This window comes from Phlebotomus papatasi, chromosome 1 (assembly GCF_024763615.1).
Source record: "Phlebotomus papatasi isolate M1 chromosome 1, Ppap_2.1, whole genome shotgun sequence".
NCBI classification, from domain to species: domain Eukaryota; kingdom Metazoa; phylum Arthropoda; class Insecta; order Diptera; family Psychodidae; genus Phlebotomus; species Phlebotomus papatasi.
Window position 1 is genome coordinate 21,447,608 of NC_077222.1, and position 14,269 is coordinate 21,461,876.

The 14,269-nt window shown below is 37.3% G+C and overlaps 1 protein-coding gene across 1 annotated transcript; it reads right to left on the reverse strand.

The window, feature by feature from the left end:
- Window positions 1–5,521: 5,521 nt before the first annotated feature.
- On the reverse strand, window positions 5,522–10,369 carry LOC129799655 (uncharacterized). The gene has a single exon (XM_055843755.1). It carries the CDS (start codon window positions 10,367–10,369, stop codon window positions 5,522–5,524), a length of 4,848 nt encoding a protein of 1,615 aa, XP_055699730.1.
- Window positions 10,370–14,269: the final 3,900 nt, after the last annotated feature.

Consider the following 14,269-nt stretch of genomic DNA (forward strand, 5'->3'; position numbering starts at 1 on the left):
CCTTTTATTTTTACCAGTGTCAGGTATTTTCAAAATCTGCTAAAAGAGATTGTGTTGGAAAATTACATAACCTACAAGGATGCATTTCAACTGGCCAATATCGATTTTTAAATTCGAAAAAGATTTGATAAGAAATTTCCTTTTTCTCAGACAATTCTTTTGAAGATTTTTCATTTGGGTTGAAGAATGAGGTTAAATCATAATCTAGTTTTATCGATACAACCTACAAAAAGCCCTTTCTCTTTTATCCTAATTTTTTTGATTCAATAAAGGTTCATTTGAATTTATTGTAAGATAATGTTTATTTCCAATGATGATTACGAAGACGTCAATTTGTAAAAATGGCAAGGGAAGAGGTTACTTTTCAAAGTGAGGATATGTCGCAAACAATATAACCTTGAAAGGAGCCTTTGAAATACTCAGCACTAGTTTTTTTCTTCTTTTTAAGTACTTTTCTGAAAATTTCGGCATTGGCAAACTCTTTAAGGTTCCAAATATTAAAATTCAGATTAGAAAAAATTTCTTTATGAAAATTTGAGTAGTTTAAGAAACTTAAATTCGTAGTTTTTATTCAAAGATCGGCACAGATTGTTTCTCTTCTTGATACAGTTAATTTATGTATAGTTAAAGAAAGGACTCGGGGAGGTTATGTTGCAAGGTGACATAACCTTGCAAGTGCTCAAATTTTTCTTCCTGCTGTTGATTTTATTGGAAATGTACTTCACTTTAGAGCAAGGGATGGATGACTTGGCTGCCTATGGTTGATTTTCAGTGCTAAAAATCTTGTTGATCCGCTGACCATTTTCAAGAATCGTTGTGATTTATTGATCTTTTGCAAGAATTGGCGATCAGCCGATTTTATATGCAAAAATCGTATTGAGCTGGGATATTCTGGAATACATTCAATTCATCGTTATCCGGATAATTAGGGGTACAAACTAAAACAAACTTAAAAAAATAAACTAAAACATCATACCTAAAGCGGAATTTCTAGAATTTCTGACATGTTTGACATCTGTCATTCCAATATCAAATAGCTGAGTGTAAGTCCTAGGTATCGATTTACCGTCGTTCTTTGGCAAGAATCATGTTAATATCCTGATTTTTGGCATTGAACCGATATCGATTGGTCACTAACAGTTAAATATGAAAAGCACTTAATTCATCCCTTACTTCTAAGCTATATGCTACAAGGACACATGTCACGTCAAAAGTTTACTTTTCAAATGAAAAGATTATCAAAATTCTCTTCTATTTCCTCATAAAAGAAAAAAAGGATAATAAAGGAAAGCTGAAACAGTTTCATTCATGTAAGACTTTTGGTTTATCTTTAACCTTTATCTTGAAAAGAACGATATGTAGCTTAACGAAGTGGAATGATACTAAACAGAATTAAAAAACATGATGAGGTTATGTTACTGATAAACAACATAACCTCAAGCATCTGAGAGTACCTTTTTCTGTAAATTTAAGTACTTCCGGTAATTTTTGCAAATATAAATTCATTCCAAATGAATTCTTTCACGCACAGATTCATCGAAACCACAGATCCAACGTAAGGAATTGTTAGAGATAACCTATAAAATCCAAGCAAATACTTTTGATAGGCCTGATGAATTATCTTCTAAGCTGAAATCAATAATGAAAATTCGACTTCTCCTTGGCAAATTTATTAGGTTTTACAATAAATCAAATATTGACTTAAAGAGGATCTCTTAATTACCTCAGTTTTATGGATATTTATTTAAATAGTTAATTGGAGGTATTAATATAATGTTAACCAAGCATTATTTAACTTCTAAATACTAAAGTTTCCAAGATTGAGAATTTATGCAGCTTTAGCTGCTCAAAATATATTTCTAGGTTATGTGAGCATATTTCTAACATAACCTCTTTGTGACTTAACCAAACTTTTCAACGCATAACCTTCAAAACTTGTTAAAATTGACAGATAAATTCAAGTAACAGATATTCCTGTATATTTTACAAACGCAATCTTTATAAGAAGAATCGAAAATAGTTAATTTCCACTTTTTCAAGAATATACTAAAGAAAATGAGAAACAAATAAACTGCGAAAGTAACTGAAGTTAGCAACATAATGAAAAATCGTTATAACTGATCTAATAAAGGAGCAGATGAATAATTTTAAGTATTGAAATACAAATAAATAAAATCAAGAAATTGAAAAGAAAACTAAGATAAATTCACAGATTTTAGCCATGTAGGTTAGTCACGTAGATAAAATGTGTTGTTATCATCATGCCCTGTACCCTCCCTATCACTCTCTGAGATATGAGACAAAAAAAAAAAACATAAGAGTAATGTTTCTATTTTCATGTTAAACTTGTGAAAAAAGACGAATTTTCCTTAGAGCAAAGGCTTTATTATTTCCAATTCCTTCAAAATAGGATCTTGAAATTGAAATTTAAATATAAACTGAAAGGAGAAAATGGTAATAGAAAAGTAACTGAAATGTCAAAAAAAACGGTGAGAATCCTTCTAATCAGAATCGAAGAGATACGAGAAACGTTCTAAAGAAAAGTCAAGGAAATGGAATATCCAATGAATTAATTAAGAAGTCGCCATTGATTAATGTAAATATTATTACGTCACCATTATAAGTAATTAAAAGGTAAACCAAGAGTAAATATTACTTCTCGATTACTATTAGTTGTATTATTTTAGAGAGATACTAAAAAAAGGCAAGAAAATGACTAAATTTTGAAAGTGTTTTTAGAGTAAAATTAAGATGAAACAATTGGAGCTATTGCAGCAATTTCCTAAATTCTTGAATTTAAATTTTTTTCAATTTTTACTCCCACTTTAGTCTCCGCTAGAACAACTAATTCAGAAAATTGACTCAATAGAGAATAATGGAGAATATGAAAAATTTTAAGCGCTATATATTTTACTACATTAAATGAAAATGAAGAAGAAAAAAAAACAATTTTAGCCGAATGAAGAATTATACAAATTTATTATACATTTTACTATTAAATTACTACTAATAGTGAAAACTTATGCGATTTGCAAAATGATTGTACACCACTCACGATGCAAATGGGAGTAAGAAGTGTCACCAGATGCGAGCATACAGCTAAATTGACAAAGTGACAGAGAAATCACTGAGAGATAAAAAAAAGCGAGATTGTATGGTAAAATTATAGATGAAAATTTACTACATTTACAATTATGAAAAAAAAAATGAATAACAAAATGTAAGAGAGAAAACGATTAGGTCACCCAAAATTTTGTTCACGCATTTCTAATATGTCGGTTATAGAGCTGTAAACATTACGTGTTAATAAAAAAATCTTAAACATATAAAATATTTGTTTTGCTTTTCCGAGATCCAATAAGAATATTGAACAAGATTATTTTATGATGCATTTGGCTCAGTTTATTTAAAGAATTATTTTACAGGATGTGAATAAGTGAGGTTAGTATTAGTAGGGCTTCAGGCCTAGGGGTTATGCCCTAGACACACTTACGACTTAAGCCGAAAGGCGACTTAGTGGAAAATGATGGAAATGCACTTTAACTATTATTTTTAATATAATTCCCTAAACCGTCTCTCGGCTAATCCTCATGTCTGTCGTGTCTGTCAAGGCCCTTAGTCCTATGGCTTGTCCACTCTAACTTCTTTGAATGTTTTAGATTCTGAAAAACCAATAAAATTGCATACCTTTACTGGACTAAACCTCTAATCTTCGGACCGCTTTAGTAATAAATCCACTGATTTAAGATGACTAATCTCCAAGATAAGCTTGATAGGTGCCGATCAGTCGCCAAGATTGACTGATCGGAACCCAAAGTAAATCATGAGTGGTAGATCTTTTTACTCCATAAATCAATCCTAAATTCCAAAACATTTGTTAGTCCATTTTTTGATTGGGTATTGCTTTAAATGCTTTATTTAAAGCTTTAAATTGCTCTCAATTTTTCGTTATCTGGATGATTGGGATAAACATGACAGGGAAAATGACATACAGTGGGACCTCAATAGAGGCAACTTGGACGCAAATTGACTCTGATTGAGTCAACTTTTCTTTTATTATTGAAATAATAATATTATATGATTTTATTATGATCTTCTCGAAATTAAAACTAGTCTGATTATGTACCAATGTAACGTTTTTAACACAAGAAAAACATTTATGTAAGTACATGGTAATATTATGATGAAATTCGTATATTAACCGTGCAATTATTATTTAAATAAAATTTTTTTCTCGTGATTTTAAGCGTTTTTGACCGATTGAAAGTTTTCTTGTCTTTTCTTTTTTGTCATTAAGATTTTTTGATTAAGCCCTGGGGCATGAAATTTCCTATGTTTCCCATATGCTTCCAGCGAGCCGAAAAAACTTTTGAGTTTATTAGCTATTTTCTGTCATTGTAGAGTAAATTAGAAAAAAATACTAATACAAAATAAAAGCCAATTTACTAGCGAAGAGGCAACTGAAGACCCTAAATTGGCAACTTACGTAGTTTTGGAAATATCTCGTGAAATGTGTACGAAAACAGGGAAAAAATTATACTAAAATCGGTCGCAATATTCAGAGCTATTGTCACCCCCCTGATTAAGCCTATGATCGCAGTGTTTGAGCCATCATTAATTTTGAAGTGACTACTATTAAGGCATAAACAGAAAAAAATATGAACTAGAATTTCAAAAAGAAAAACGTACTAGATTTTTTGTGTATAACATAGTGAATAATTTTTTTTTTCTAAATTTATTAAAACTTTCAAAAGAACTTAGGGTAAAGGCTTATAATTTTTCCAGTTTCTTATTTTGGACACTTTGAGGATAAAATCGGACACTAAAAATAAATTGATTAAAATTATGGATTTTTACTCCAATATTTGATGAATAATGAATTCTATCTAAATATTTGTTCTTTTTGGAAGATTTTAACACTAAATACGTTAAAATTTGAATATGATTTGAGTTGAAATTGCTTTGTTGAAAATTCAGTGTGAGCAATTGCTTACGAGAACTATGACAGCAGAACTTCGTGTTTACTTTAGTCTTATTTAGCTGTGGTGAAGTACTAACAATGTGTGGAGGACGTACCTTTAATTAAAATAAAACACGAAGGTTTAGAACCCCTGCCCTGATAATGGCTTCTTTCTCCTCGTGAATTACCTTAAAATAAAATATCACTCCTATGAAAACTCCTGCAAGTCAAATGGACTCACTCCCTTGTTGGTTACCTTTAAAATGATAAAATAGCAATTACAATCCGTCGCGAACGACCGGATAAACGCCACAGGATCCAGATGCTGACCACCGCTCCAGAGAAAAACTTTTTATTACAACAAACTAATTTATTCTCACCAATTCTCAAAAAATATTTCACACACGCTGTTCTTCACTCCTTCTTCTTTGACAAATTTTCTCAAGACTACCCATTTCAAAATTTTCCCGCTAGGGGCGTCACACTTTCTCCTTCCAGTCGCCCCATAACCAAAGTGCCGTGGATACTTCCGCGGAATAGTCGACATTCTCCCCCTCGAAATTACTCAATTGGTAATTTCGCCAATTTGTTTGCAGCTCTTTTGACTATTCCGTCTGCTGTCCTCAGAGTCACCACTCGGGTGACGTTGTCCTTTCCTGGATGACATTCCATCACTCTGCCTCGAGCCCACTCTCCTGGTTTGACGTTGTCTTCTTTGATTAGGACCAAATCTCCAATCTCCAACGAACTCTTGTCCTTGGTCCACTTTGGTCTTTGCTGTAGGCTCGTCAGGTACTCATTCTTCCATCGTTTCCAGAAGCTCTGGACTACTCGTTGAATCAGCTCGTACCTCTGCAGACGATTGATTGGAATGTCCGTCTTGTCTTCACTTGGTAGTAACTTCAGCGAATGGCCAATTAGAAAATGACCCGGAGTCAAAATCTCTTCATTTTCTGGTTCCACTGACATTGCACAAAGAGGTCTCGAGTTTAGGCAAGCCTCTATCTCACAAAGGATAGTGGTGAAGGCCTCGAATGTGAGCTTCATATCACCCATCACACGCCTAAGATGATACTTTGTAGACCCGATTGCTCGTTCCCACAAACCTCCAAAGGTTGGTGCATATGGTGGGTTGAAGTGGAACTGGATGTTTGCTTCTGCCATAATTCTGCTGACTTTTCCTCGCATTCGCACTTCATCATCCTTGGTGGCAGCACTGGCTCCGACGAAATTTCGACCATTGTCGCAATAAATATTTTGACAATACCCTCGTCGAGCAACAAATCGCTTCAGGGCGTTGATGAATCCATCAGAAGACAGGTCACCAACAGCTTCTAGGTGAACTGCCTTAGTCGTCATACATATGAAAAGACATATGTATCCCTTCACGTAACGGCTGTTTCGAAGATTTGAAGCCTTGATCTCAAACGGCCCAGCATAATCACATCCTGTGTTCACGAAGGGGCGAATCTGATTGACTCTAACTGCTGGGAGATTCGCCATCACTGGTGATTGGAGCGTTGGTCGATGCTGGAAACATCTGATGCATTTGTTCAATACTTTCCTGGTCGCATTTCTCCCTCCCACAATCCAGTATTCACTGCGTAGAATGCTGGTCAGCAGATTGAAACCAGCATGTAGATGTATCTTGTGAGAGTACTCTATCAGCAACTCAGTAAAGCGATGACCTCCAGGGAGAATTATTGGGTGGCGAGCGTCGTACATCAAATTTGCAAATCTCAATCGTCCTCGCACCCTCAGAATTTGGTCATCGTCTAAGAAAGGCACCAGCTTCACAAGTCGACTACCCTTCGGGACTGGCTCCCCCTGTCTACATCGGGAAATTTCCTCACTGAAACATTCTTCTTGGATGTCTCGGATGAGACGTTTCAGAGAGCTTCTGCGTTCTTGAACAGTTAGGGGACCCTTTTGACGCTCCGCTTTCTTCGTACTTAACCGGATGAGATGAGCTCCAATGCTCACCATCTTACTGAAACTTGACATATCTTGTAAGAACTCATAAAGTGAAAACTTACATTTTCTTGTGGTGTGGGCAAGCATCTTCTTGACTATCTTCTCCTCGCCAGTATCAGCAGGAACAATTACTTTGTTTTCTGGCCAGGTACTGGAATCCTGGGACAACCACTTGGGACCCGTACACCAAAGAGGATGACTAACTAATTCACTGGGCTTGACTCCTCGTGACAAACAATCCGCCGGGTTTTGCTTGCTCGGTACATATCGCCAATGATGTGGAGGAAGTACCTCTAGAATCTGCGCAGTTCTCTGAGCCACATACTTCTGCCACTTTCGGGGATGGGATTGTAGCCACTGAAGCACAGTGGTTGAGTCACTCCATGCTGTTACATTCACTTCCAAGTGGATGAATGAGTCCTTGATCTTTTTGACTACTTCACTAAGCAGCAAAGCAGCTTTGAGTTCCATTCGGGGTATTGATGTTGGCTTCAATGGAGCAACTTTGGATTTTGCTATGAACAAACACACGTGATAATCACCATGAATCAACATTCGTGCGTAAATCACAACACCAAACGCCTTTTCTGATGCATCCGCAAATGCATGTAATTCCATAAAGGCTCCATTGTGAGGAAGACGTCTTTCAACATGGGCTGATTTCAGCAATTCAAATTCCTTTCTTATAACATCATACTCCTTCTGATCTTCCTCAGAAAGATCATCGTCCCAGTTCTTTGTTGTTGTCCACACCTTCTGGAAGAGCATCTTGAACGTAATTGTAACTGGTGCTATAATTCCCATGGGATCATAGACTTTTGCTGCTTCCGAAAGAAATGCTCTACGAGTTCTGACTTCTTGAGGAAGGTGAAGCTCTAGCTTCATCACGTCTTCCGTTGGGAGCCACCTCATACCTAGAGTAGCGACTCCATTTTCTTCATCTTGGCCAACGGTAGCTAGTTCATCCTGAGCTTTTGTCTGCAAGACCTCTTTAGCATTGGACGTCCATTTTCGTAGCATGAATCCTCCCCCTTGCAGAATATTCTTAATTTGGTCACTGACACAAACACTTTCTTGCACTGTTTCGGTTCCGTAAAGCAAATCATCCATATAGAACCCACTTTCTATCCCTGCACTTGCTTCCGGATAAGTCTCCTTGGAATCAATTGCCATTTGCTGCAAGGTTCTTGTGGCAAGATACGGTGCACTTGCAGTGCCGTAGGTGACAGTCTTCAGCCGATACAACTTCATAGGCTCTTGGGGATTCGGACGCCAAAGCACTCTTTGGAAATCTTGGTCTTCTGCAGCTATTTGTACCTGCCGGTACATCTTCTCAACATCGGCTTGGAAAGCAATCTTGTACGTTCTGAACCTCATCATAATTGACAGAAGATCATCTTGGACTTGAGGTCCAATAGCCAATGCATCATTCAAAGAAACACCGCTGGAGGACTTACTTGAGGCATCGAAGACCACCCTCAATTTTGTGGTTGTGCTTGAGGGTCGAACAACGGCCTGATGTGGAATGATGTAAGACTCTTCTTTGATTCTCTCGTCTTCTGGAACCTCCTCCATGTGTCCGAGAGAGATATATTCGTCCATGAAGTCTGCGTATTGCTTGTGGAACTCTGGATACTTCTTGAACTTGCGTTCCATCACAGACAATCGTGCTTGAGCTGCCGACAGAGAGTTACCAAACTTCCCACGATCAGTTTGGAAGCATAATTTGACCGTGAATCTTCCTGACTTATCTCGCTTGTGTGTTGCAACGAAATCATCTTCACAAAGCTGCTCTTCTTTTGTCAGGATTTTCCTTTCCGGTAACTCCTCCTCAGCTTCCCAGAATCTTTTAAGAGAATTCTCAATGTCACAATGTGTATGAAGCACCTGTACTGAAGTCTCCTCAGCACTTTGAGTGACAACTCCCCCTAAGACCCAGCCGAACATGGTAAGCTGCGCAATAGGGTATCCTGGTGCTGATCTCTTGTCCGGAAGGTTGATTTCCCATGCATACTCCATGCCAAGAATTATGTCAATCTTCGCAGGATGGTTGAATTGTGGATCAGCCAACGTAAGTCCCTCAATATGCTTCATTTCATCCAGTGTAATGGTTCGTCCAGGCAACTTGCTGGTCAATTTGTCCAGAATGTAGGCCTTGACTGCGATCTTCTGGTGCTTATCGTATCGTGAAGAGACATTGAGATCAATTGCACCTTTCGTATAGCCAACATTTGCTTGTCCTGTCCCCTTGATGGCAAGTCTTGCGTTGTGGCGCCTCAAATTCAATCTTTGAGCGCATGCTTCTGAGATCAAAGTACACTCAGAACCCTGATCAATTAAGACTCGACATGTCTGCTGGTCTCCACTGGCATCTTCAACATTCACCAATGCCGTTGGTAGTAAAATCATCTTCGTGGTGGAGGCAACATGATGTACTGAGACAGGAGTGTCTTTAGGCGCATCCTTCTTGGTTGACTCTGCTTCGGAGTCTGAAATCTTCTTGTGTGTATCTACTGCAGGACTCGTTGTGGAATTCGAGCTTGAAGTTTCTTCGTGCAGCAGCGTGTTATGCCTCTTATGACATTTTTGACATCTTCCCTTGCTGCGACAATCCTTGGCACGGTGACCTTCCTTCAAGCAATTAAAGCACACGTTCTTGTCAGCCACGAAACTACGCTTGTTCTCCACAGACAACTTCGCGAATTTCTCACATTGAAACAATAGATGAGCTTGGCTACATTTCAAACACTTGGCTTCCTCCGTATGATGAGCCTTAATGGTGCCATCGTTCCTATCTTTCTTGGAATAGGAACCCTTGTTCTCCTTGCTAGCTTGGCCTTCCTGTGTTTCTCCATAGACTTCAAGAGAATCCATCCTCCTTCTCAGGAAATCGAACCATTTAGCAATGGATGGAACATCTCCACGCTTAACTTCTTGTGACCAGAGTCTACGAGTCTCGGAATCCATTGATGATTGCATCAAATGCACAAGCCAGACATCCTTGCCGGAGTATCCTTCGCCCATTTTTTCCAGTGCTTCGATGCTATCCTTGTAGACATTGTAAGACTGCTTGATCAGAGAAATCTTTGCTTCTTTCACCGGCTGCTGCTTCAGGAAGCGCTCAATGTGGGCTGTTGCTATTTGTGGCTTCTTGTCGAATTGTTCCTTGAGTTTGTTCCACGCTGTTTCATAGTTGTCACTTGTGGTAGCCATATTCTTAATCTCAGATACAGCATCCCCCTTCAAGGACGACCTAAGGTATTGTAGCTTCTCTACATTGGACAGGGACTTGTTATTGTGTATTGTAACTTCAAACATATCCTTGAAGCCCTGCCAATCTGTGTAATTCCCAGAGAAGGTCATCAAATCCAGCTGTGGTAGCTTAGTCCTACTAGCCTGCAGAGATCGTTCTTGTTGAGTGAAGACTCTCTTCATGATTTCTTCAAGAGAATTGGCACTGTCATTTGTCGATACGTTAGGAACATCTTGAGAGTTATTTGGCTGCAATTCTGTCAACGCGACATGCGCTTCACACCTCAACTCAGAAATTCTGACCCAGAGGGCTTCTCCATCCTTGTATTCTTTCTCCTGAATCTCAGGAGATTCCTTGGCAGCCTCAGTTTCTATTTGCACCAGAATCTTTTCACAAGCTGCGGTCTGCACATCGATCTCGTTCAGAATCGCCTTAACTCTTGCATACGACAAATTTTCCCTTTGCTTGATAGTTTGTTCAATGCGTGTCAGAGCGGACTTGACTCTCCCACGGGACCTGTGTAGGATCTTGAGTTGTTCCATGATGTCTTCTGATCGTTGTCTTACTTCTTGGGAGATCAAAATTCACCGTGTTTTGCTTCCCTGTCGAGACAGCTGAAGCCCTTGGGAACACTTCCTTCTTCGGTGGGAGAGTACAATCTTTTTCCTGTGGACTTGCTTCTTGGGGCCTTAAGGTAACCTCTTCGGTGCTGATTGTACTCTCGAAGGACCAGATTATGTGGAGGACGTACCTTTAATTAAAATAAAACACGAAGGTTTAGAACCCCTGCCCTGGTAATGGCTTCTTTCTCCTCGTGAATTACCTTAAAATAAAATATCACTCCTATGAAAACTCCTGCAAGTCAAATGGACTCACTCCCTTGTTGGTTACCTTTAAAATGATAAAATAGCAATTACAATCCGGCTCGAAGGACCAGATTATGTGGAGGACGTACCTTTAATTAAAATAAAACACGAAGGTTTAGAACCCCTGCCCTGGTAATGGCTTCTTTCTCCTCGTGAATTACCTTAAAATAAAATATCACTCCTATGAAAACTCCTGCAAGTCAAATGGACTCACTCCCTTGTTGGTTACCTTTAAAATGATAAAATAGCAATTACAATCCGTCGCGAACGACCGGATAAACGCCACAGGATCCAGATGCTGACCACCGCTCCAGAGAAAAACTTTTTATTACAACAAACTAATTTATTCTCACCAATTCTCAAAAAATATTTCACACACGCTGTTCTTCACTCCTTCTTCTTTGACAAATTTTCTCAAGACTACCCATTTCAAAATTTTCCCGCTAGGGGCGTCACACTTTCTCCTTCCAGTCGCCCCATAACCAAAGTGCCGTGGATACTTCCGCGGAATAGTCGACACAATGTAATTTGTAAATTTGACCGGAAGTGAAATTTGCCTTGTGCATTAGATTTTTCGAGTTAAAAATGGGAAATGTTTTAAGACATTTACCAGTGAGGTGATGATTCTTATTTTGGACAGGTGTTTTCTCACGAAATTTCGTGAAGTTTTAGCTTTTGTGATGACTAGGTTGGACAAATGCCTGGAGAAACAAAGGAGAATCATCTCTACGAACGAGATGTTGCGAGAAATGCCCTGAAAGGCTCCCGGAAAGGTCAGGGAATGAGCGAATCCGCACGTACTTGGAGTATCGAAGTCAACTCACTTTAATGAATGATATGGAAAGTTTCCGGGCTTCTTGTGACATTCTACGTTTCCCTTACATGAACAGGAAGAGGACTTGGTAAGATTGGTTCATGAAATGAAGAACAATGGGCATCCCGTTGAGGTGGATTATCTGTCCAAATTTACAGCCAAGTTATCCAAATTAATAACCAAGTTGTCCAAAATAAGAGTCAAATTCACCTCTACATATCAATTCATTGTTAAACGTATTAAAACTAATTTTAGTAAAAACAAAGACAATAAACCCTTGCCAAGTTTCTAAACAACCCTTCTGAAAAGAGAGTAACAAAAAAAAGTCAATTAGTATTGAAAATATCGCACTTCAAACTTGGAACATCGATGCTTATAAGCAGACTGGGCAAAATTATGAGCCCTTACCCTATTGGTAGTAAGTTAATACAAAACGAGATGTAGAAATTTAATTTGGTCAGAAAATTAGTAAACTTGTCATGTAAAATATTTTGGTAAATTTGGCAAATCCAAATTGATAAGTAGAAAACAGGACAAGTGATATTGGTAAATAAAGTGTTAGCACATATATATAGGTACATAATTGCTTAAATTGTATAAATCAGAATATATTTTTGCAAAGATATTTAGATATTTCACCGAAAAGTTTGATTTTGAAAAAAGTGAAAAATTATCATTTTTGTTGCTTTTTTACTTACCAATTTTGACATTGTACTTACAATATGAATTTTACTGCTCGAACTCAAAGAGAGAGCAGTTATATAATCGACTTTTTTTTCAACTTTGCACTGTTCTGGAGCTTAAACGGTAAGAGATATTGATTTCCGGTCTTCGGTGACCTTTCCTCAAATGACATTATCTCGTACCCAACCTCTTTATTCCCCCCCCTCCCCTTTTCATACGTTCCCTATCCCTAGGTCAAAAATGAGGTTTTTCCAATTTTGCAAAAAATTGACCCAAGCTTTTTCAATGATTTTTGGATATGTCGCTAGTCCTGGCGAACATTTCGTCCAAACATATCTATGACCGGAAAATTCGCCATTTTGAATTATAGAAGGTCAAAGTTCAATCACTTTGGAAGATCCGTTTTTCAACCGATTTGGTTACATTTTGAATTTTTTGGAAAGATATTAAAATTTTGAACCCGACTGCATCGGTCATAATCGGTGATGGATTGAGAAAGTAACGGTAATAGTTCTGTTTTAAAAATTAATGATGAAATTGTTTTTCGCACTTTTTTTTAAAAAGAAAGAATTTTTATCTATTATGGGGGCGCGGGGAGCCACTGTCAAAGACACGTCTTAACGGTCACTGAATTTAAATTCTTTACATTAATTCCTTGCAAACTCCATTGATTTAGATAGAGTAACTATCCAAGAACACAAATTGGTAACCGGAATTCAAATTAGGAAAGAGACTGAAGGCCAATTTGAACAAATTCGACGGGATGCCAAATTTTTCATCCGCCATTTTGTGCGAAAATTTTGCATGACTTTCCACAAAGCGAGAAAAGAACAACAAAATGTATTTCCAATTAATTGAAGGACTAAAGTAGCTAAAAATTCATTCCCTACAGCAATTCAGATAACAATTACCCAAGAATAAATCATCTAAAATCACTCAGTTTGCGTATGATATATAATACCATGGTAAGGAATGGGTTAAATAATTTCTTAATGGCTTTCTCATTGTCTATAATCACGATTAAATCTTCAGTAACCCTATGTGCGTACAAAAAATATGCTAACGAAGAGGACTTTCTCGTGAGTTCGAGCATTTCGCAAAGCTGCGACGGACGCTTTGCCATCTCTTTTTACTTACGATTCTTAACTTCTTTCGATTTTTCACATGTTTCTGAGACATCCAGTCGATCAAAATATGTTTCATGTTTTCGAATAACATATTCCTCTTATTCAGTAAATAACCTTCCCGATTTGAGAGTTCTCTCCAGTTAAGATGTGATTCCTTCTAATCACATCTATTTTTTTGTACCGATTCGAAGGTATATCAGAAGGAACTTATCAAAAAAATCCATTGAGAGTTTAAACGTATAAGCCATGTGATCATGCAACTTGATCACAACTTATTTTACAAGACCAAACGTGGTGTAAAATACACAGAAAATTCCTTTTTTTTATAAAATTCTACCAAAAATTCAAATATCATTTAAAGAAAATCTATCTTTAAAGTACAAGTCTAACTCATCAGCTAACAAGAAATATTTAGTTTTATGACGTCAGATGAATATACTCTGAGAAATCTTGTCCACCACAAATACTACAAAGTATGTTTTAAAAAAAAGTCTCCGAAATTCTAATTTAGAAATTACTATACGTTTTTTACTGTTAAAAATGTCAATGCGAGAAAAAAACTGTTTAAAAAAATAGTTGTTTCAATTTCCC

What these genes read in the sequence shown, in the direction of transcription:
- LOC129799655 (XM_055843755.1), bottom strand. Translation starts at nt 10,369, where the DNA reads ATGAAGAGAGTCTTCACTCAACAAGAACGATCTCTGCAGGCTAGTAGG.